The 23,934-nt window shown below is 45.4% G+C and overlaps 3 protein-coding genes across 4 annotated transcripts in view; all 3 read right to left on the bottom strand.

The window, feature by feature from the left end:
- Positions 1–3,727, bottom strand: part of LOC306915140 (inner centromere protein A-like) — a gene marked incomplete at its 5' end in the record, with an annotated part of 35,859 nt that extends 32,132 nt beyond the window's left edge. The window contains 4 exons of the mRNA XM_079492389.1: positions 648–689; positions 2,872–2,953; positions 3,366–3,371; positions 3,702–3,727. Coding sequence (XP_079348515.1) covers positions 648–689; positions 2,872–2,953; positions 3,366–3,371; positions 3,702–3,727 — 156 coding nt within the window. The remainder of the gene's footprint in view (positions 1–647; positions 690–2,871; positions 2,954–3,365; positions 3,372–3,701) is intronic.
- LOC306915797 (uncharacterized protein) lies at positions 712–15,554 on the bottom strand. The gene is made up of 8 exons (XM_079493430.1): positions 15,489–15,554; positions 13,435–13,566; positions 5,563–5,672; positions 4,971–5,085; positions 4,782–4,850; positions 4,644–4,736; positions 3,496–3,987; positions 712–861 (listed from the first exon to the last, which is right to left on the bottom strand). Exons 2-7 carry the CDS (start codon positions 13,564–13,566, stop codon positions 3,784–3,786), a joined length of 723 nt encoding a protein of 240 aa, XP_079349556.1. The 5' UTR covers positions 15,489–15,554; the 3' UTR covers positions 712–861; positions 3,496–3,783.
- A 773-nt stretch (positions 15,555–16,327) lies between these two features.
- Positions 16,328–23,210, bottom strand: LOC306915794 (uncharacterized protein). Of its 2 annotated transcripts, XM_079493422.1 has the most exons (12): positions 23,054–23,210; positions 21,866–22,014; positions 21,615–21,728; positions 20,663–20,822; positions 20,245–20,300; positions 19,783–19,902; positions 19,660–19,704; positions 18,880–18,943; positions 18,261–18,545; positions 17,610–17,661; positions 16,504–16,555; positions 16,328–16,394 (listed from the first exon to the last, which is right to left on the bottom strand). In XM_079493422.1, exons 2-9 carry the CDS (start codon positions 22,000–22,002, stop codon positions 18,378–18,380), a joined length of 864 nt encoding a protein of 287 aa, XP_079349548.1. In that variant the 5' UTR covers positions 22,003–22,014; positions 23,054–23,210; the 3' UTR covers positions 16,328–16,394; positions 16,504–16,555; positions 17,610–17,661; positions 18,261–18,377. The 2 variants fall into 2 exon arrangements, with proteins under 2 accessions (XP_079349548.1, XP_079349549.1); XM_079493423.1 differs by lacking the exons at positions 16,328–16,394; positions 16,504–16,555 and having other exon boundaries at positions 17,622–17,661; positions 18,255–18,545.
- Positions 23,211–23,934: the final 724 nt, after the last annotated feature.

The following is a 23,934-nucleotide window of genomic DNA, read 5'->3' on the forward strand; positions in this document are numbered from 1 at the left end:
CTACATGCATCTTCTGACATAATAACCTTCGGACTATAACAAAGTCACATACATAGGCCTATGCATCGCATTTAAATGATTCTATTTAACTATCATCATCAATATCAATGGTCTTTTGTCAGGTGCTGAAAACAAAGTGTAACTTAGCCTTTTTTAAAGAAATGCAAGGAACAAGGAACACTGACAAATAATACTCTGGGAAAGGCCCAGGTTAAAATCTTGATTGAAAAATGTTCCACACTGTTGGGCATCATCATTGTACCCGGAAGTTATATATGCGGGAACACCTATACTATTAAGTTGCAAAAAACTACTTTCTGGCCTTGACAGCCCATACATCCAAACAGAAAAGTCCTATCTGATTGTACTAAACGATGTTAAACAACATTAAACTCACTTTGCCACTTGATTTGGCCACTCACTTTATCCAATGCGCTTACCCTCTATTCAGTTATGAAGCTGTGGGCCATATACAATTTGTCCCAGGGCCGCATTTGGCCAGCGGGCCGCACTTTGGACAACCCTGGCCTATATTTACAGACATGCCCAGACCCCATGTAATATAGAATTCAGAATAGTTGCTATATGTTGCGTCCACATCAACACTGTCTCTTACAAGTCGCAAGACGGACATTACATACAGCAACCTGCATCTTAGATGCTGCTTCAGCCGGTCTCTGCTGCTCTTCCTACAGATGTAGAGAACCATTAATGACATTCATATGTCTGTCTAACCTTACAATCATCGTCACCCGTCTTTCGGTCTGTAACATTACAATAATTATCACCAGTCTGTCTAACCTTATAATAATTATCACATGTATGTCTGTCTATCTGTAACCTTATAATCATTATCAACTTCTTGTAGAAACGTTTTATTCGTTACAGAATAACCTGTTCGATACGATAACACTTTCATATAACAACAGTTACAGATATGATCGATATATTGTACCTACAGGTATGTGATCGATATATTGTACCCATGTGATCGATATATTGCATCCATGTGATCGATATATTGCACCCATGTGATCGATATATGGTACCCATGTGATCGATATATGGTACCCATGTGATCGATATATGGTGCCCATGTGATCGATATATTGTGCCCATGTGATCGATATATTGTGCCCATGTGATCGATATATTGTACCTATGTGATCGATATATTGTACCCATGTGATCGATATATTGTGCCCATGTGATCGATATATTGTGCCCATGTGATCGATATATTGTGCCCATGTGATCGATATATTGTACCCATGTGATCGATATATTGTACCCATGTGATCGATATATTGTACCCATGTGATCGATATATTGTACCCATGTGCTCGATATATTGTGCCCATGTGCTCGATATATTGTACCCATGTGCTCGATATATTGTACCCATGTGATCGATATATTGTACCCATGTGATCGATATATTGTACCCATGTGATCGATATATTGTACCCATGTGATCGATATATTGTACCCATGTGATCGATATATTGTACCCATGTGATCGATATATTGTACCCATGTGATCGATATATTGTACCCATGTGATCGATATATGGTGCCCATGTGATCGATATATGGTGCCCATGTGATCGATATATTGTACCCATGTGATCGATATATTGTACCCATGTGATCGATATATTGTACCGATGTGATCGATATATTGTACCTATGTGATCGATATATTGTACCCATGTGATCGATATATTGTGCCCATGTGATCGATATATTGTACCCATGTGATCGATATATTGTGCCCATGTGATCGATATATTGTACCTATGTGATCGATATATTGTACCTATGTGATCGATATATTGTACCCATGTGATCGATATATTGTGCATCCCCAAAAGCCAGTGCCTCTTTAATGTGTTTTGAGTAAAATGCAAATCACAATATACTTTGCTGAGAATCAACCTCATGACAAGACGTTTCTCGTCAGTGGTGTGTTCTACCGTGAACTCATCATACGGCGTATGACGTTAAACAAAATGAGAATTAGCGTATGTATGCCGTCGAGAAACCTTCAAAGGGGCGTATTCGATACGCAGGAACAGGGGCTAACAGCAAGAAAGTGGACTTTGTTCGTAATTTGTGGTAATGTTGCGTGGCGTCTGATGTGAAGAAATGTGTGGCTATTGTCTTTCTTCAGGTGATAATGGATGGAGCTGCGAGCCATAGTTGAGGCAATTCACACAGTAATTGAACAATAGACGTGCCAATGAATACAATTTACAATTTAGGCATTTAGCAGACGCTCTTAATCCAGAGCGACTTACATTAAGCAAGAACAAAAAGCATGGGAATACATCACATATGTAAAATGCATTTATCGCGAAACATGCGTAAATGAAGTGCGCCAGGCACACCATTTCATTAGCAGGCTATTCAAACTCTACGTCTACAACTAGGCTATGAAATTCAAGGTAACATTCGTCTAGACTGCAGGCTGGAGTCATGGTCTAATTTTCAATGAAAGAGTCAGCAGTAAAGTGGTTGAGTTACAGGGTGATCAACATTAGAAATAGAAACAGTAGAAAATCAGTACAAAGCATATTGGAATTGTACCCAGACCCAGTCTTACTGCATGCTCTCACTTGTGTGGATGCATATTTATTTTGAATATGCACACACGTGATGTGTGGTAATTTCATTCGGTGACCATGCATGCGCATGCTGTGGGAGGAAATAATTATAGTATGATGTAAAAAAAAAAAATAGGACACACCACTGTTGCTGTAAACATTCAAGAATGCCGGGTGGCTATTTGTTATTAAAACCTCTGACATTGACTTTTGTATTAATTTACATGAGTAAATAAACGTGAAGAGTTACAAACTGATTGTTTACCTTCATTCTCTGCTCCTCAAGCTCCTTTCTCTTCTCTTTCTCCTGTTGAAGAGCCAGAGCCTTTTCTGCCTCCACTTCCTCCCTGAGAACAACAAAACAGTCATTACTAAACTCAAGAAGAGTAAAGAAAAATGGATACTTGGTTGGGCACTGAACCACGGTGTCATCCACAAAAAGCAGCACATCTACCAGCTGGCAACGTGTTGCATTGTGAGCTCCTTGCATGTACATTCCTGCTTTTTTATGCCACTATAATAATTGTACATATCTTAAGATTACTGCTACATACGAACCAAGTCGCTATACCCACTATTTGGGGCCAAGTTGTTACACCAGCCTTATCCCCAAAACACCTTCGCTACCCGTTACGTTCTGTGCAATAGATTAATACAACAGAACTGTGCATTTTGAAGTGAATGGCTTTGCACAGCACAGATCATCGTCTTTGAATAGACTATCTTAAAACACAATTTACACAAGGATTTGACTCTCACTTGCGCCTATTAAAGGACAATTAGAATCACAGAGATTCGTTGAGAATTTGGAGACCTCTGAATGTTGTGCGCCCGGCCCGACTCATGACATTCCCATTGCAGGCGCACGCTACAAAACGGATTTTTCCACAGCAGGTGGTTTTAGAATCCGCTATATGCTTTCCCGTACACGTGTGGGCAAGATGGCAATTTTAGGGATAGTGCAACCCACCCATGGCCACACCTCCAGGCAGCATATATCGGAGGTGGCAAGACTTGGCATAACGTATAGCCGCCCGTAAGATACCGTTGGGGTAGTGAGGAAGATAGGGCCCTTTCTGTGTAGTCAGTGTGTACCGTAGGGCAGCAGCCTTCAGCTCCATGGCTCTGTGCATCTCCTCCCGCTTGCGAGCCCTCTCCTGCTCCTCAGCCCTCCTCTTCAACTCCAGCATGCAAGCTCTCTCGTCTTCCTCCTCCTCAGCCCTCCTCTCGGCCTCCAGCTGGCGTCTCTCCTCCTCCTCCTAAGCCCTCCTCTCGGCCTCCAGCTGACGTCTCTCCCCCTCCTCTCGGCCTCCAGCTGGCGAGCTCTCTCCTGCTCCTCCTCAGCCCTCCTCTTGGCCTCCAGCGCCTGCCGACGCCTCTCCTCCTCCTGTGCAGCAGGAGCACCAGGAGAACATTCAAAACCACTTAAACCCTGTACGTACGTAGTCCACTGTATTCCCCATGGGCCCCATGTACATGTATAGTTAACCCATTTAGACCAGACATCGAAATGTATCATGACAATTTTCTGAAATTTCTATATCAGTGGTTCTCAATATTTCATGTCAAGGACCCCCAATGTAATTGGCCGCCGACCGCCATCTGAAAATATGTTGTTCCAGGGACGCCCCCCCCCCCCCCCCAGAAGCAAAGATTTTAGTTAAAAACGTTTGCTTGTGCCACATTTTCAGGTTTTCAAAAATAGCAGACCTACAAGCTCGTAGCGCAGCACTCGGTGCCGCGCTATGAGCTTGTAGATCTGCCATTTTTCAATAGCTAAAGTATAACAATGCTTAAAACACGAAAAGAATGGGTTAAGAGTGTATTACATAAGCTGCACTAACTAACTCTTTGGCAAACATTAGCAGATCTAGAAGCTCACAACATGGTGTGAGCCTTTAGATATTTAGCAGATCCAACTTTAGATGTAGCAGATCTAAACACCTACAACGCAGTGTGAGCATTTACATCCAATTAGCAGATCTAAAAGCTCACAACGCAGTATCTAAATAAGAGGTGGCACTTTGTAACATTAACAGTCCAACTTACATCCTGTTGAATCCTCTTCAGTCTCATCTCCTCCTCCCGTTTCAGATTCTCCTCTGCCAGGCGCACGCGTTTCAGATTCTCCTCTGCCAGGCGCACGCGTTTCAGATTCTCCTCTGCCAGGCGCACGCGTTTCAGATTCTCCTCTGCCAGGCGCACGCGTTTCAGATTCTCCTCTGCCAGGTGCTGCGCACGCAGCTGCAAACACACGAAAAGTTGCCAAGTTGATTAATTAAATGCAGAACAATGTTTAGGTCCGAGTGACATCGCCCTCTTTTTTACGATAGCAAAGGAGATCAGCAGGTTGAGGTTTCTCACCTTCTCATCAATCTGAGCCTTTTTCTGCTCAATCTTCGTCTTTCTCTCTTCTTCCTTCCGTTCCTCTTTCTCTGCCCTCACTTCAGCCGCTCTCCTCTGCCTCTCCTGCAGCTTCCTGAATACACAAAGAATCAAGTTGACAGATTAAAACTCTTCCTAAAAACACATCAAGCTAAACAGATTATCTCATGACTTAAAGGCTGATCCAATGAATGAAACGGTGAAAGGAGTCATCCGCATTAATACTGCGTTTCCTAAATAATTAGCAAAATAAGGGGATGTGACAAAGTACAGTTGATGATATGACACATGTCAACTGTACAGTATCGGTTTGTGTTCTTGTGAAAAACTACATCAGTCACTAGAAGCAGGGACGTGAGTTTTCACTGTGGAGTTTGAAGCTGAATGAATGTTAAATAGGAGAGGGCAAGTCTGATCAAATGAATACCAAACAAAGTTTAAATGAAGCAATTTAAACTGTCTGGGGATCACACCAAAGCAGACACATAAACATAAAATGACCCGAGAAGTGTTTTAGAAAGTGAAATGGACCTTTAAACCAACCATATGAAACCACTTGAAGACGCTCTACCTTTTACGTTCCTCCTGCTTCTGCTTCTTCTCTTCTTCCAGTTTCTTCGCTCGTTCCTCCTCTTGCTGTTGTTTCCTCTGCAGCGCATCGTGTTTCTGGAGTTCTTTGGCCTGAAAGAATGTTTAATACATCAGTAGACCACCACATTAATATGCATTTGGCATGTTCAGTAGATCAGTAGACCTAGACCCCCACATGAATATGAATGTTTAATACATCAGTAGATCAGTAGACCCCCACATTAATATGATTTTTTAATACATCAGTAGATCCCCACATTAATGCCTTTGGCTGGGGACACAACTTTTGCCAGGGATGTCTCCCCTGTGGGGGTCCCTGCACCCCACGTTGAGAACCACCAGTGCATCGAGATCACACGCTTTAGTAAGTCCCCACTCCCAGCTACCCCAGGTGGAAAACAACCATGACTTTCACCCCAACGTGACTGAAGACACCGTGTGAGTGATACTGAAGTCATTTGGAATTGTTGGAATTATTCCATGTGCATAGGCTCTATGAACACAGAATAACTCTTGTACGGGTGTGTAACTGAGTGTACAAATGGAACCAAATGGACCCGTAATGGTAGCCTCGCATCTGCCGGTGGCAAAAAAAAAAAGAACTCTGGCCAAAAAGCCAGGCTACCGTAATGGTCCATTTGGAGTGTCCTTGAAATTAACAAATAGAACAGAGACACCTGTGCAGGAAGTATAGGGAAGGGGCCCGGGAGTAGGAAGAGTTATTCTGTGTGCAGAGAGCCCATTGTCAAACATATTGTGACATTTGATCAACCAGACCCAACTCCAAGGTCATAGGAATGAGATTGACCTCACACTTACCACAACACCCTCAGTCTGTCTCCACACACACACACACACACACACACACACACACACACACACACACACACACACACACACACACACACACACACACACACACACACACACACACACACACACACACACACACACACACACACACACACACACACACACACCCAGAAATGCGTACTTAAACCAGTCTCATCTAGACCAGGGCTTCTCCAAGTGGCACAGGTCGAGGGGTAGGAAAAGAGAAGGGAAGCCGCACACTCGTATGCTCCAAGGATAAATGTATGGACGACGTTTCGAGCCAAGGCTCTTCATCTGGTCGAGGGGTGCCTCAGAATACTGTTACGCTCGAAGTGTTAAGTAGCCAAATGTGCCGGGGACCCCAAAGGCAAAGACACTGAGACAGGAGTAACAAAAATGGAATTTATTTCAAACTTGATTGTTTAGGAGCATGAGGGGAATCCTGGAAGGAGCGGTGGAGCTGGGAGACACTGGGTTTGTGGAGGGAGCCTGGAACAAAACAGAGGAACAAGGTTAGCACAGAAAACAGCAGATCTACCACTGGAACAACTCAAAGCAAAAATAGCAGATCTACAATATGCACGCTAATAGTACGCTAGGAACTGGAACTAAACTGCCGGTAACACTAACCACAGTAGTCAACGTCCAAGTGTCGGGCGCCGGCTCTCAGCAGTTTATATTGGCAGCTTCTGATGTTGATTGTGGAGCAGCTTGGCTGATTGGAATCAGCCCCACCTGTGCTGGCTGCTGGCTGAGGAAGACGCCCGGCCCTTGCCCTATGATGTCGTGCAGGGGAGGGACTAGGAACGTGAGGAGCTTGTGGCACAACAGTACCCCCCCCCTGAGGGGAGGCACCGGACGACCGCCCCGGAGCACCAGGATTGTCCCGATAGAAGTCGTCCAATAGGGAGGGGTCCGCAAGGTAGGACCGGGGCACCCAGCTACGGTCTTCAGGGCCGAAGCCCTCCCAGTCCACGAGGTACTGGAAACCTCTTCCCCGACGACGGACGGCAAGTAGCTTCCGAACTGTCCAAACAGGGTCACCATCAGCCAGGACTCGAGGGGGCGGAGGAGCTGAAGCCGGGGGAGACAGGGCGCTGGAGGCCACCGGCTTAAGCTGGGACACATGGAACACAGGATGAACCTTGAGAGCGGGAGGGAGATCCAGACGGACTGCAACAGGGCTGATTATATGGCTCACGGTGTACGGGCCAACAAACCGGGGATTTAACTTGCGGGTAGACGTCTGGGAGGTCTGGAGGGGCAGGTCCCGGGCCAACAGCCAAACTTTCTGGCCAGGTTGGTAGACAGGGGCACGCACCCTCCGTCGGTTGGCATTACGCTGAGAACGCGCAGAGGCACGGAGCAGCGCAGCCCGGGCAGCCTTCCAGATGCGACGACACCGGCGGAGGTGTGCCTTGGTGGACGGAACAGCCACCTCCAGCTCTTGTTGGGGAAACAGAGGAGGTTGGTAACCCAGCGAGCACTGAAAAGGTGACATACCGGTGGCAGAGCTCACCATGGCGTTGAGGGAATACTCCACCCAAGCCAGGTACTTGGCCCAGGAAGAGGGGTTGCTGGCGGCAACGCAGCGAAGAGCCGCCTCGACTGCCTGGTTGGCACGCTCCGCCTGTCCGTTGGACTGCGGATGGTACCCAGAGGAGAGGCTGGCTGTGGCCCCAATTCCCTTGCAAAAGGCCTGCCACACCTTGGAGACGAACTGGGGACCACGGTCGGAAACAATGTCAGAGGGAATTCCGTGAAGGCGGACGACATGGAGCGTGAGGAGGTCTGCCGTTTCAGCAGCAGAAGGGAGTTTGGGGAGAGAGACGAAATGGACCGCCTTAGAGAACCGGTCGACCACCGTCAGAATGGTGTCGCAGCCGTGGGACATGGGGAGCCCTGTCACAAAGTCCATAGCTATGTGAGACCAGGGCCGACTCGGAATGGGAAGGGGTTGCAGGAGGCCTGCCGGAGGGCGATGGGAAGCCTTACTGCGGGCACAGACGGTGCAGGCGGCTACGAACTCCCTGACATCCTTCTTAAGGGTGGGCCACCAGAACCTCTGGCCAATGAACACTGCTGTCCGGCGCTCTCCGGGGTGACAGGCAACACGACTGGAGTGACCCCACTCCAACACCTGAGGCCGGACTGCATCAGGAACAAACTGCCTCTTCTGAGGACCATTACCCGGGTCTGGCTGGGCCTGCAAGGCCTCCCTCACCACCGAGTCGATGGCCCAGGTGACAACACCCACCACCCGGGCAGGGGGAAGGATGGTGTCGGAAACCTCCTGGACAGCAGGGCTTTCACCAGGGAACTGACGGGAAAGAGCGTCAGCCTTGATGTTCTTGGAGCCCGGGCGGTAAGTGAGAGTGAAATCGAAACGGCTTAGGAACAGGGCCCAACGGGCCTGTCTGGAGTTCAGCCTCTTCGCCGTCCTCAAGTAGGTCAGATTCTTGTGGTCCGACCACACGATGAACGGCAGCTTCGCTCCCTCCAACCAGTGTCTCCACTCCTTCAGGGCGTCGTGGACTGCCAGCAGCTCCTTGTTGCCCACGTCATAATTCCTCTCAGCGGGGTCGTAGCTTCTAGAGAAATAAGCGCAAGGATGCACCCTTTGGTCCTCCTCAGACCGCTGGGAGAGGATGGCTCCAGTGCCCGTATCTGAAGCATCCACTTCCACAATGAATTGCCTCGCCGGGTCCGGGTGGATGAGCACAGGCGCCGTAGTGAACAGGCCCTTGAGCTTGGAGAAGGCTGCATCGGCTTCGGGTGTCCAGGAAAAGGGCCGTGAGATGGAGGTTAGGGCATTGAGGGGGGCAGCGATTTGACTGAATCCCTTAATGAAGCGACGCACAAAACCTGTGAAACCCAGGAAGCGTCTCAGCTGAGTCCGGTCAGTGGGACGTGGCCACTCCTCCACTGCCATGACCTTGGCAGGGTCAGCACGCATCTGTCCAGCTTCCACAATGTTGCCAAGGTACGTCACAGAGTCAGAGTGGAAGACACACTTTTCTGCCTTGACAAAGAGGCGGTTCTCCAACAGCCGTTGGAGAACCAGTCGGACATGCTGCTGGTGGTCGTCCAAGGACCTGGAGAAAATGAGGATGTCATCCAGGTAAACCACCACAAAGATGTTTAGCATGTCTCTTAGCACATCATTCACGAGGGATTGGAAGACTCCCGGGGCATTGGAGAGGCCAAAAGGCATAACCAGGTACTCAAAATGGCCGAGATGGGTGTTGAAGCCCGTCTTCCATTCGTCGCCCTCCCTGATCCGGACTAGGTGGTAGGCGTTGCGGAGATCAAGCTTAGTGAACACCCGGGCGTGAGTAAGTGGCTCAAAGGTGGAACTGATAAGAGGGAGTGGATACTTATTCTTCACCGTGATGTCATTAAGCCCGCGGAAGTCAATACAGGGCCTCAGGCCGCCATCCTTCTTTGCCACAAAAAAGAAGCCTGCCCCAAGGGGAGAGGATGATGGTCTTATAATGCCTGAGAGCAGGGACTCTGCAATATAATTGCGCATCGCCTCCTTCTCCGGAAGGGAGATGTTGTAGAGCCGCCCCTTAGGATGGGACGCTCCAGGGAGCAGGTCGATGGCACAATCATATGGCCGGTGGGGGGGAAGTGACAGGGCTTTATCCTTACTAAACACCAGGGCAAGGTCATGGTAAGCAGGGGGGACACCAGTGATATCAGGAGGAGAGGACACAGGCCTGGGACCACTGGGAGGAGACAGGGCGGAGCGCAGACAGGTCGCATGGCATGCTGTGCTCCAACCCAAGATCCGACCAGAAGCCCAGGAGATGTGAGGTTCATGCCTCTCCAACCAAGGTCTACCCAACACCAGGGGGGCCGTAGGAGCGTGAAGAACGAAAAAGCGGATGGACTCAGAGTGGTTACCAGAAAGAGTGAGCGTGAGAGGCTCAGTAGAATAGGAAATGGTACCCAAGGAGTGCCCGTCGATAGCCCGGGGAGACAGAGTGCGGTCTAAGGGAACTAAAGGGATTCCCGCCTGGTGAGCTAAGGAAATGTCCATAAGGCTCTCGTCCGCACCAGAATCAATGAGGGCACTAACAGACAGTGTCTCTTGGTCCCAGGCCAGGGTAGCGGGGAAAAGACGGTTGGGGCTATTCTTGGGCTCAGGGGAAGTTGCTTTGCTCACCAGTATAGCCCCTACAGGCGAGCTGGATCTTTTGGGCGGGTCGGGCAGGTTCGAATGAAATGTCCTGACTCTCCACAGTAGAGGCACAGCTGGTTGCTCCTCCTATGATCCTTCTCAGCTCGTGAGAGCCGCGAACGGTCAATCTCCATCGGCTCCCCAGCCCCGGAAGAAGAAGGAGTCGGGGGAAACATAAGCACTTGAGAGTTAGGAGTAGCTGTGAAAGACGGTGAAACAGGAGGCACTGAGGCGGAGCGGCTGGGCATACGTTGGGCTCGGTCTGCATGGCGCTCCCGAAGTCGAGTGTCCATCTTGAGAGCCAGGGATATGAGCTCGTTAAGGGTCGTCGGGCTGTCACGGACAATGAGATCCTTAACAGAATCACTCAGCCCCTTGCGATAGACACTAAGGAGGGCATGGTCATTCCAACGGCTTTCGGCAGCAAGGATCCGGAACTGCAGCGTGTACTGAGCCACTGAACGTGACCCCTGGCGGACAACTAGCAAACGGCTAGAGGCATCTTGTCCATCAGAAGGGTGATCAAACACAGCTCGAAACTCACTTCTGAACTGTGAGTAGTCAATGGCAAAAACAGGGTTGTTCTCTACTGCTGCGATAGCCCAGTTGAGGGCCTCGTCAACCAGGAGGGACATGATAAGAGCGATCTTCGACCCATCTGCGGTGTACTTGGAAGGCTGATGAGTAAACAGTAACTCACACTGTGCCAAGAAGCCCTTGCTCTGATCAAAATTTCCATTGAACGGCCTAGGAGTGACTAAGCCAGGCTCAGGCTGAGGTTGATGGGGGGCAGGAAGAACAGGGTTAGCAGGCAGGTTGGGAGAACTGGGGCCAGAAACGGGAACAGGATTAGGATTTCCGCTGACAGGGAATTGGGTCCTAAGCGCATCCAGGGACTGTTGTATGCCTGCCAAGGCCCCAGATATGGAGTTAACCTGGGCAGAAAGTGTAGCCACAGAACCGACAGTGGTTTGTGATGTCTGCTCAAGAATAGCAATTTGGGACTGGACAGTGGGAAACGCCTTCTTTAATTCCTCCTGCAGTACGGAAAGTTTAGTAGCCTGGCCCAACACTAGCTCACGTAACTCTGGGGATGTCTGCTTCTCTGCCCCTGGAGGCCCGGCTTGGCTCATTTTGGCTTGGACGTTCTGTTACGCTCGAAGTGTTAAGTAGCCAAATGTGCCGGGGACCCCAAAGGCAAAGACACTGAGACAGGAGTAACAAAAATGGAATTTATTTCAAACTTGATTGTTTAGGAGCATGAGGGGAATCCTGGAAGGAGCGGTGGAGCTGGGAGACACTGGGTTTGTGGAGGGAGCCTGGAACAAAACAGAGGAACAAGGTTAGCACAGAAAACAGCAGATCTACCACTGGAACAACTCAAAGCAAAAATAGCAGATCTACAATATGCACGCTAATAGTACGCTAGGAACTGGAACTAAACTGCCGGTAACACTAACCACAGTAGTCAACGTCCAAGCGTCGGGCGCCGGCTCTCAGCAGTTTATATTGGCAGCTTCTGATGTTGATTGTGGAGCAGCTTGGCTGATTGGAATCAGCCCCACCTGTGCTGGCTGCTGGCTGAGGAAGACGCCCGGCCCTTGCCCTATGATGTCGTGCAGGGGAGGGACTAGGAACGTGAGGAGCTTGTGGCACAACAAATACTCTGATAATATTTGGAATTCATCAACATCACTTCAGTTTAATAAATAGTAAAAACGGCCCAGAGTTGCTCTGTACCCGAGCTTCTTTTCCATCTACACCAACTGTCACATGTACACGTTGTGACGCGTCGTTAGCTTGTAGATGAGCCATTTTTGGTGAACGTTCCCCCCCAAAATAGGGATGTAATCATGGGGTTCAAATGTCAAGTATAAAGTTATTTTCAGTCTGTCCCATATAGTTTTCCTCCGTGCAGTATGCAGGTGGAAAGATGTACGTACCGCAATATGACATAATGATCAGTGAAATTCAGGGATGCCGTGGGATGAAAGTTATTTAGAAGTCCAAAACGTTTGAGAACCACTGCTCTAGACTAGATAATGTGATTATTATCATTGTTTAAGTGACGCAGTAAACTAACGTGTTAAGAGTATTCGTCATTTAGTTACCTTTTCCAAAGTAATGGTGTTACTTTGTTACATTTAAGACCTACATTTCGCAACAGGTCGTTTCGAGGAAGCAATCCAATTTGGTTGAAACAGCTTAGCCGTTCATTAAACCAGCGCAAAGGAACACCTAATCAAAACAAAGATTTCAGCTGTGTTTTTCTCCCAGAGCGCAGAGAAACTCGGTGGCTAGGCTAGCTAGTTTCTTGGGACATTTGTGGTCATAGTGGCTACATCCATCATTAAAAATAAATATATATATATATATATATATCATTTTTCGGCAATTATCTTAGTTTTAAGTCGGAACCGCAGGCGTGCATTAATGACGATAGAGAACACCCTCTCGTGTAATATCTCTTAAACCAGTGGTTCCCAAACTGTGGTGTGTGCACCCCTTGTGGTGCGCCAACGCCCTCTAGGGGGTGCATGACATGAAAAGGGTGATGGCGGTTTTATGGTGTTATTTAAGACAAACGTCAAAATCCGGTAAACCACTGTTGTAAGGAGATGCTTAAAGCAGCTGTTGGAGTATACAGCAGCTGTATGTCTCTCAGTGCAGTGACATTCTGCGATCATTTGTCATTATCATATAAAAAAATATATATAATTTTCGGCCAAATACGAGACCAAGCGTTGGGGGGGTGCGTCAACTAGGTCAGGAGGTAACAGGGGGTGCACGGCCGAAAAGGTTTGGGGACCGCTGGCTTAAACCAACACTGACCATGGAGTCGATCTTCAGCGGAGTGCTGTGCTTATTAATGAAGCCCTTCATCACAGCTGTGCGACCCACAGAGCCTGGCGTGCGACCCAGTGGTGTCATCAACGTCCGGTTCTTCTTAGCTCTTGGTTTCATCTAGGAAACAAAGGTTACCATTTGTATACACTTACAGTAGTGGAAAGAAACTACTTAAGTACTGTACTTAAATACAATTGAGGTATTATTTTTTTTTACTTTACTGTAGTTCCAATTTTTTGCATTTACTTCTAGTCCTCTACATCACTTTTACACCACTACAATTAGGTGAAAACTTTAGTTACTTTTGATTACTACTACAAAACATACATTATCAGCCCTATATACATTTCGGCCATTTGAAAATAGCCGATCTACAAGCTCACAATGCGTCGTGAGCTTGTAGATAGGCTATTTTCAAAAGATTTGTATACACTTGAAAACTTGTGAAACGGGACACGAGTACGTTCTACTTTTGGTACATTTTGATACAATAGAGCAGGGGTTGGATGGGGACCCCGGGAAATGCTTTGGCCATGTTCCGCAGATTTGCACGAAGTGACAAGAGAGCTCGTGCATCTGCTATTTTGGAACATTTTCGAAAGATCTTGTAAGTTTGAGAACTACTGATTTAGTTTATTTGTAGAATCGGCCTCAGGTCAAACACACACATTGCATCTGCAGCACCATCCTTCCATGTCCTGTAATATGATCAGGGGTGCACACAAGCGGTACGCCAGTGCGCATGCGTCGTCAAAATTCATTCTGCGCTGTCAATCAAGCACCGGGAAGCGCATCTGCGTACGAACAGCTGGCGCCGCCCAGAATGATTATTATGGCCAGAATACTAGTAAAATCTGTAGCGAGAGCATTTCCCACCGACTGCCAAAGTACGTCTTGCACAAGTGCACTGGCCATTGTGGCCAATCACAGCGCGTCCTTACTCAAACGAGGGAGGATCCATTTCCATGCTGCTCACTGCTGGAAGGAGGGCGGTTCGGTTGACAGGAGTTTACTACTGAGAAACAAAATTTGGTTCGGCTTCTCCGTTTCAGATGTGGAGCAAACTAAAAAGTAAAAGTTGTAAAAGGGGAAGCTTTGCACTCTTCCCATTCGCCGCTGTGCTTATGTTTGTTTTCCGGGTGCTGGAGCAAGTTGCTCGTGTGCGATGCCGTCTCTCACAGCCTAGGCACCGTAGCCTGGCTATTAAGCCAGACTCAAATCACACTGTCGTGATTCGCTCTGGCTTATAGGCACCAGCCACTGACTTTTTACGGGTACAGCTTTTAGTTCCGACAGTGGGAAGAGTGCAAAGCATTGCGGACTGGCACTGCTGCTGCAGCATGCACAACATGAAGCTTATCAACATGACAACACCGTGTCCCGACATACTGTCCCTTATTATCGTAAAGTCGGGTAGTGTACACTGTTTATTTTTGCACCGAGGAGCCATGTGTGTCTAACTGTCTGAGTCTGACTGTACGTTGCCTCGGTAAAAACAAAAGGGAAGCCTGTATGCTTCGCCGTACGACCGACGTGTATGTTAAACAAATAGCTGATCTGCAAGCTCACAATGTGTCGCCTCCGCAACACGTTGTGAGCTAGTAGATCGGCTATTTAAATATATATATATATATTTTTTTAAAGTACCTAAATATTGCTTTGATGCTCATATTATTCTTAGGAAGTATTAAGTTGTTTTTATTAGAATATGCATTTAGGGCTGGACCACACATGGACCTAGCTGCAATTTCCAACTCTACATTTTTTTTTTATAATGGTATGAATCTAGAGTTGCAATACCCTCCATTGACTCACCAGTCCCCACTCCCCACCTATCCAATAAATATAGTTTTTCTATAAGTTATTCATGCATCCCTCTTTTATCCATCCGGCGAGACGGGTCGCCGCATTTTAGGAGCACCAAGTAACTCCTCCAGGTACTAGACCAAAAAAAAGTTGTGTGCACCCCTGAATATGATACAAAAGCCCTCAGGTCAACACGTTTAGATGTCCGGCAGCAGTATTTCAGTTCATCTCACCACAGACTTCTTTTGGGGGACCGTGTTCTCTGCTGGTTCCTCTGCCTTGCGTTTTGAACTCCTGGATCTCCTAGAGTAAATGAGCAGATGAATGGTGGGTTGTATATTTATCATTTAGTTCTCTCTTCTCTAGAAGGCCTAGATTAGAACCATTATATGGACAACAACATCCAAAGACCAAGTAAGCAGTCCTTACCTCACAGGAGACAGAGCAGCGGTCAGATCTACAAACAGAAATATAAATGAATCATGGTGAACGTCACACCTTGGGCTGTACGTCACACCTGGTTTATCACACCACATTTTCTATATCAAAAGCGGAGGCACCTGGGTATCTCCTTCTGGTCATGAACACTTACTAACTGCTGTGCTGCCTCTGGGCAACTGAAATCCCCCCCGCATGCAGGATCAATACAAGGTTATCTATATAATCTAAATCAGTGTTTCTCAAACAGTGGGTTGTGAGTCGGGACATATTTTTATTTATACATTTTAAAATAAAAAAAACAAATCTAAGAAATCCCATAAATACATTTTAAAAAAGTGAAAATAGTCAATCTACAAGCTCGCAATGCAAAGAGACACGTTGTCCACTTGTAGACCTATGTATGCATTTTCACTAGTTTGGGTCCCAGGCAAACATCTCATCTCTTTTGGGTCTTGACCGGAAAAGTATGGGAACCACTGATCTAAATGCATACAGTTATTTGCGCAAATGTAGCCTAACATAAGTACAATACACAGCGCAACGACTTCTGATAATGTAGATCGACTATTTTCACCTTTTGCCGTTCGACAAAGAATTTAGGTAGTACTAAATTTAAACTTACCGGTTTTCTGTGTAGAGGTGGCAGCAGCAGAGCGTGTACTGGCTCTAGTAACCAGGTTCCTGCCCTCTACTGCCTCCTGGTTAAAAAGAAAAAAGGAAAGAAAACAAGCTAGTAAACCATTCGTGTTCTATAAAAATCACGACCCTCTCTTCCAGTCAAATCAAATGTAATGTCGAGAGACAGACCTGTGGCTCTTCCGTCGGCCCGGTCGCCTCTGCAGAGGGCTCCGATTCCATCCTGGAAAGACAACTAGCTTTAGGAATAGAGCTCCACTGATGTCAATATGAGAGCTTATGCTGCGTTCACACGGGCAGACACAAAGCTGCACAGTGCATTTGTAGCTTTTGCTGCAGCGACAAGCGTCGGATTTGCTTCGTAGCTTCACGTTGCTTCCATTGACAATGAATGGTAGACTGCGTCTTTGCGTCTGAACGCAACATTAGAACTACGGCTGCTTTAGGAATAGAGCTCCACTGATTTACACGGTTGCAGCCGTAGTCCTAAGATCTCATATTGACCATCTTCTTAGGAGCCTTTCTTTTTTTTATTAGTTGACTTAACCGATTCAGACCTGGAAAACATCTGTGCTTGTAGATCTGAAATTTTAGAAAGATCTTGAAAACTCAAATCTTTGCTTCTGGAGGTCCCTGTAACTAATTTGTTTTAGGTGGGGGTCTGAGGCCAAATGCATATCATTTTTTGGGGGGGGAGGTCTTTGACATGAAAAAGTTACAGAACCACTGATGGCAACATAAGTTTATCAGAAAACTGACATACATCAGATGATTAGCAACATGCGATATAATTTGAGACTGACAAGACAATCTCAACTGCATAGAGCTGATCAATCCTTAACATATTTAATAAATAATATATATATATATATATATATATATATATATATATATATATATATATATATATATATATATATATATATATAGGGTGTATGCCATTATGGCACTCTGGTGTCAACGAGGTGGAAGCATGCATACAATTTAAAATTAGTGCTTGAAACGCTCTCCATGCATTCAAAATAAAGTTTTTAATTATTAGCAATAAGCTTTAAATATCAGGATAAGTTACACTACTGGACATCATTTATGATTAAGACTGGTTCTGGATGAAAATCTAACTGAATAAAAACAAGTGATCAGTCCCCCACAGCACTGACAGCAGTAGAGTTAGACCATGTACCCAACATTACAACAAGTGATCAGTCCCCCACAGCACTGACAGCAGTAGAGTTAGACCATGTACCCAACATTACATCTTTATGTTAAAGACTCACTCTTGTTTGTCCTCTTCTTCTTCTTCATCATCTGTCTCTGGACAAATGTCCTCTACAATAGAAAGACAACATTAACCATGATGGACAGATGTCCTCTACATTAGAAAGACAACATTAACCTGGGTCTACCAGTAGTCCTTACTCCTTCAGGGGGTACCAGACTACCAGGTGGTCCCCAGCTAAATGTTGGAGTCGGTAACCAAATGGACACCTTATATATCTTTCCCGATACCAAATGGACCCGTAAGGATCCATTTTACGCTGGCAAGAGTTACATTGTTAAATATCTGCATTACTTAATTTACAAGAAGTCTACACAATTAAGAGAATGTAGAAAATGTAGAATTGTTTTGATCAACGTTTGCCTGCCTACTGTAAATCGCTCTGGATTAAGAGCATCTGCTAAATGTCTAAATTGTAAATTGTTATCTTTCCCTAATGGTACCACATCAATACAGCATGGAATTGTGGACAAAATATTATCCAGCGATAACAAAATATTCTATGTTTTGGATCTGAGAAGCTAAATCTCATCAAATGGTGGTCCATGACTCAAATGCCGAAAATAAAAATATGAAAAAAAAAGGTTGAAAACCACTGTGCTGAAGTTAGAATCTTCTACCAAACATCATATTCCATCTGAACACGTACCACTGCAGCTGGACCTTTGGAGAGTCGCACGAGTGACGCTCTTCTTGTTGTTCTGCTTCAGCAGGGTTAGCCTGGAGGCTCTGCAGCCCTTCAGGCCAGTCAGCGAGTCACGGAGCTTCAGGAAGACGCCACGCACCCTACCCGTTTCAGCAGTGGCCTCAGTCTCGTGGTCGCGTGGCCATGGGACGGCGCTCGCCTGGCCATCTCAGCCGAGCGGCGGTCTGTGGCAGAGATTTCCACCGCCGCGTTGGGCAATCCGACGGCCGCAGGCTCTGGTGTGCATGGCTGTCACGATTACAAAATTTGAGTTGACGGATTAATTGTCACCCAGATAATTACGATTAATAAATTCATTGCGTTTTTGGATTGAACATTGGAACTTTGATAGCAATCTATTTCAGATTGCGCACCGCGGTTTTGTAACAATTGCACAGTGCAGATATGACAAATAACTGAAATATACAAAGAAATGACATACATTGTTGTAAGCTTGTAGATCTGCCATTTCAGCTTTTTTTTATATGCATGGATTTTTTTACATGGAAACGATGACAAAATAATTACGATTATCTCAAATAATTGCAATTAGACGATTATGTAATAATTGTGACGGGCTTACTGGAGTGACGGCTGCAGGCTCTGGTGGTGCGACGGCAGCAGGCTCTGGAACTGTGGTCAGCAACCTTTTTGACATGAAGTGCCACATTTTTATTTTCTTTATAGTCAGTGTGCCATCAACATTAACATAGAAATGTCCCAAAGGTCTTCTAGTGCTGACCTGTTCCAAGTGCCTACAATAGCACATACAGTATACCGGTAATAGAAATAACACGGTGAAGCAGCATTCTGCTTCTACGGCAGCTTGGAATAAACTCTCATTACACCTTAGACAGGCAGCCTCTGTAGACAGCGTTAAACTACTGCCTTTTTTCCATTATTTTAATGCTAATGCTTTTCTTTCTTGCTCTGTAAAGCACTGAACTGTAGTGCTGCACGATTTATTTTTATATATAATCTTTTTTTTTTTTAAGATCACGATCTAGATTGAGATAACGATCTCATTTCTAAATTTGAGCAAGAATCGTGCAGCACTAGTTGGCTGTCAAATTCATTTTAGTTACACATATAATTTGCTACGAGAGAGAGGTTTAAGTCAAGCACATTGATGTTTGTTTAAAGCCACAGTACTGTAGTTGGCTCCAGATGCCGCATTTTGAATGTAATGTTCAGCAACTACAGTACAGACTAAAAACAAATATTTTCATGGAAAAAAAAATGAGAATTGTGATCTCAATTCTTGAGGAAAACAAAATTCATACAGTATATGAGCAATAGCTGTGCAGCACTACAGAACAGCATTTCATGTCATGAAAGGTGCTATACAAATAATAATTATTACCTGTGCTCTGGCGTGACAGCCCTGGGCTCTGGTAGAAGAGGGGACCTCATCATAGCGGCCCTGGGCTCTGGTAGAAGAGGGGACCTCATCATGACGGCCATGGGCTCTGGTAGAAGAGGGGACCTCATCATGGCGGCCCTGGGCTCTGGTAGAAGAGGGGGCCGCATCATAGCAGCCTCTGCAGAGCGGCGGTCGCTGGCAGAGAGTCTCACATAGACTTCAGGAGGCCTCCTACTGGTGGGGCTGTGTCACCATTACAAACATTTAAGTTGACTATTAATTGTCGTTCGATTAATGATTTGATTGTGTTTTTGGCTTTGAACAGGGTTCCCACACATTTTTTAATTTCCAAAACTTTTCCAGAATATTTACCACAATTTCCAGGTCTATACAATGATCATTCTGCGCAATAATGAGTCTCTTACTCCTATGTGCAAATGCCATTTGCCAAAAAGTCTATGTGCAAATGCCATTTCTGATTTGTTCCGATATTTGAAAATATATCAAAAAGGTTCAGACATGAAAACAATTGTGCAAGAATAATTGCGATTAGGCGATCATGTGATAATTGTGCCAGCAGCCTACCTGGTGGTGGTGATGAAGGGCTCAGGCTGGGTCTGGTTGGGCTGCTCCGTCACCATCTACAAATATTGTACTTTTACTCCACTACATTTCTGAAAACTTAGTTACTTTGTAGATTTTGATTATCATTACAAAAGATACATTAACGGCTTCATTTCAGGCCATTTGAAATTTAGACGATCTACAAGGATCACAATGCACCCCGACACATTGCGAGCTTGGCGATCTGCCATTTTCAAAAGAGCTTTATACATACAAACTTTAAACGGGGCATTAGGCATAATGAGTACTTTACTCTTGGACGTGGCACATTTTTACACAAATACTAATATACTTTATCAAGTACATTTCGAATTCCAGACTTTTACTAGTAACAGTATTTCTATAATATTGCAGTATAATTGTACTCAAGTGCGAGTACTTTTTCCACCACTGTCGTCTCCGTCCCAGGCTGGCTCTGGTTGGCTGCGTTGTCGTCGAGTAGAGTGGTCTGTAGAGCGGCGTCCGAAGAAGAGGTCGACGGCCGAGGCTGGCCTTCCTCCTCGAAGACGAGCTCTAGTTTCGCACTGCTTCGTTTCCCTCTAGGAAGAAGACATGCCATTTACAAGTTCAACACAACAGTACATTCTGCCATTTTTGATAACCAAAAAAGATCTGTTGCTATATAGATCTAAAATGACAGATGCTTTCCCGGATTTTAAATCGTGGGTGTTTTGCCAATATTATATTAAAGAACTGGAAGGAAGAAAAACGTCCTTCTGCGGCCCAGTCGATTCAGGAAGTCCTGTCCATGTTAAAGTTGGAGAGAATTAGATATGTTAAAAAAAACAAATGCAAAAATGGAACTGTTTGGACTGAACTGCTTGTCTGATTACTCTGCAAAATGGAATAAAAAACTGAATACCGTACATAATAAACGTTGCGAAGTTTGCTTGAGCCGACTCAGCCCTGTTCGAGTTACGTCCATCGTAAATCATGTTTTGGGTGGAACATTTGCCCGATCTTGTCCTTGCACAAGTGGCATATAGCAGTGGTTCTCAAACTTTTTCATGTCAAGGACCCCCAAATTGACACCAATTGCCCCACAGACGCCCCATTTAAAGAGAGATGCCAGGGACCCCCATAAGAGAATATTTTTAAAGCTCTAGCAGTGATTCTCAACCCATTTCATTTCAAGGACCCCCCCAGTTTGACATGCATGTAACGGGTCCATTTGTACACTCTCAGAGTTACAGATCCCATAAGGGTCCATTTGGTTCCAAACGATCATTTAGCTGGGGACCCCCTGGAACTCCCTCAAGGACCCCAGACCCCACTTTGGGAACCAATGGTATATAGGCTTTGGGTTGACCCGTCTGACATAAGCTACTCACCGACGAGTCCTCCTGGGTTGCTCCTCCTGCTTCGCCATGGAAACCCTCTTCCGGCGAGTGCGCCTCTTTTGTGACGGAGTCTTGGGCATGAGGTCCGGCTCTGTGCTGACCTCCCTGCATTAAAACATGTGTATGTGAAGGACAATATCAGACAGAAAGAACCATGGACATCATCAATCAGTCCAACATGGTAAAAATGGAGTTTGAAGTTACAATGGGATTCATTGAATAGGAAGGGGGAGCACGAAAACACTGGGAAGACAGACGATGCCTCCTGTTCGATTTCATCCAGCCACCTCATGTGCATGTTGTCCACCTCAGAGGTAAACTCTTGTAGCTCCCTGCCCACCATGGATGAGATGGACCTCATGTCATTCAGGAAGGTCATGGTGGCTGCAGTCTGAAACATTACAATTAGGGACGTTACAGAGATCAGTTATTTTCTTCCAGATGATAACCACAACTTGAGTATCGGTCGATACAGAGTACTGATAAAAAAATAAAATCACACCCGTGTGAAGTGAGGGGCGCTCTTATCGTACACATACATCATCATACATCATCTCATTCCGGCCAATCAGAATTTGCATCCTCACCTTCGTCTTCAATGTTTGCGTTTACACAAAACCTCAAAGCTGGACAGCCCCTCAAAAATAAAAAAATCTCAACAGTCAGGGTTCCTTTGGGAAAGGGGCGAGGCGGACTTGGTTCAAATGGACCCTAAACTCCGAGTGTATACTGTAAATGGAACCCAATGGACCCTTGGGGTCGATTCAAGATCAATGTGGGCGTTTGATTGATTGATTGAAAAATGTATTAACAGTTTGCAGAATTACAGTACATTTCAAGCACAAACTCAATACAAAGGCTGTTAACTGTGAGTGGACGACCCAATTAAGCATTACACTTGTTTCCAATAGGGTCCACAATGTTCAAATCATCAAAAACATTTAGAGACGTACATATAGACAAAGGACAGAACAGGAATTCATCATAATTGAAGCCCATAGGTATGAAACTGTTGAAGCCAAGGAATCTTGCTGCAGTGTCAGACCTGCTGCACAGTGCTCGCCTCCTCTCCAACTCCATTCAACAATAAAAATATATATATATTAAAATAATTACAACCCTAATAGGCTAGGATACTTTTGTACTTTTACTCAAGTACATTTTGAAAACCGGACTTAAAGAGTATATTTCTACATTGCAGTATTGATACTTTATTACCTTTACTTAAGTAAAAAAAAATAGTGTGCGGTACATACACCTTTTCCAGTTTTCCACCACTGCAGTAGCCATGGATCAAGAAAGACCATCACAGGTGTATTTTATCGAGTGATTCATTTTGACATTTGTCCTGATCATAATAGTCCTGCGTGACACAGGACTTAGCCACGCTGTGTTAAGTGTGAACTGTGAATTGAATTAAAACACGTTACCTTGTTGGGTAGAACCTGTATTCCGATGAAAACTTAATTAAAGATGTAATATTCAGGCCAGGGTTCAATTTCTGTTTCGTTCGTTTGTAGTTTCAAACAAACTAACAAACAAACAACCGCTCGAGAGGCTCCAGCTGGAACTGCCGAGTGCACTGCCGACAACAATAATACGAGATTTAACCCACCGACCAATCACAGGGCGTTTTATTGAGCTTGCAGATAATTGATTGATTGAAGTCAGTCTGAGTCAAGTAGACGAATATAAAGTTCTTAAAAGTCCTTACCCTGCCTGTACACACTTATAGGCTAAGGCTGCTACTGTATGTTGGTTTTTACTGTTGAGTCTTGTGTTTGATTGATTGAAATATGTATTAACAGTTTGCAGAATTGCAGTACATTTCAAGCACAACTCAATACAAAGACTGTGTTAACTGTGAGTGGACGACCCAATAAAGCATTACACTTGTTTACAAGAGGGTCCACCTTGTTCAATTCATCAAAACATTTAGAGACGTACAAATAGACACTTCTATATAGCCAAAGAACAGAACAGGAATTCATCATGAATGTGAGACAACACAATCAGATCATCTGGGTACCCTACTCTAAGGGGTACCCCCACACATGCTCTCACCTCTGGTCCACCAGGGGGCGCTTGAAACCAAATCAAATGGGAACCAGAGCCATAAGTGGATTCATTAAAATATTTAAAATGCATTTATTATTTTTTATTATTTGTTTTGCCTAATTGTCAAATATTACCTAAATTGTGAAAATAGCAGATCTTCTAGCTCACAACGCCTTGCATTTGTAGATCTGCCATTTTCATAATATTTATCTGTGGAAGCAAAATAAAAAGTAAAAGTACTCAATATGCAGAA

Source organism: Electrona antarctica (assembly GCF_951216825.1).
Source record: "Electrona antarctica genome assembly, chromosome: 22".
Classification (NCBI taxonomy): Eukaryota; Metazoa; Chordata; class Actinopteri; order Myctophiformes; family Myctophidae; genus Electrona; species Electrona antarctica.

Bases quoted from the DNA above. Each gene is read 5' to 3' on its own strand.
- LOC306915797 (XM_079493430.1), bottom strand. From the start codon at position 13,566: ATGAAACCAAGAGCTAAGAAGAACCGGACGTTGATGACACCACTGGGT. The intron at 5,086-5,562 runs GTAGAGCGTCTT...TTGTGTATTCAG, and splicing joins AAGCAGGAGGAACGTAAAAG to GAAGCTGCAGGAGAGGCAGA. The intron at 4,737-4,781 runs GTGCGCCTGGCA...CGCCTGGCAGAG, and splicing joins CAGAGGAGAATCTGAAACGC to GAGAATCTGAAACGCGTGCG.
- LOC306915794 (XM_079493422.1), bottom strand. From the start codon at position 22,002: ATGACCTTCCTGAATGACATGAGGTCCATCTCATCCATGGTGGGCAGG. The intron at 21,729-21,865 runs GTTTTCGTGCTC...GTTTTAATGCAG, and splicing joins GCATCGTCTGTCTTCCCAGT to GGAGGTCAGCACAGAGCCGG. The intron at 19,903-20,244 runs GTAGGCTGCTGG...ATGGTGACACAG, and splicing joins CCCTTCATCACCACCACCAG to CCCCACCAGTAGGAGGCCTC.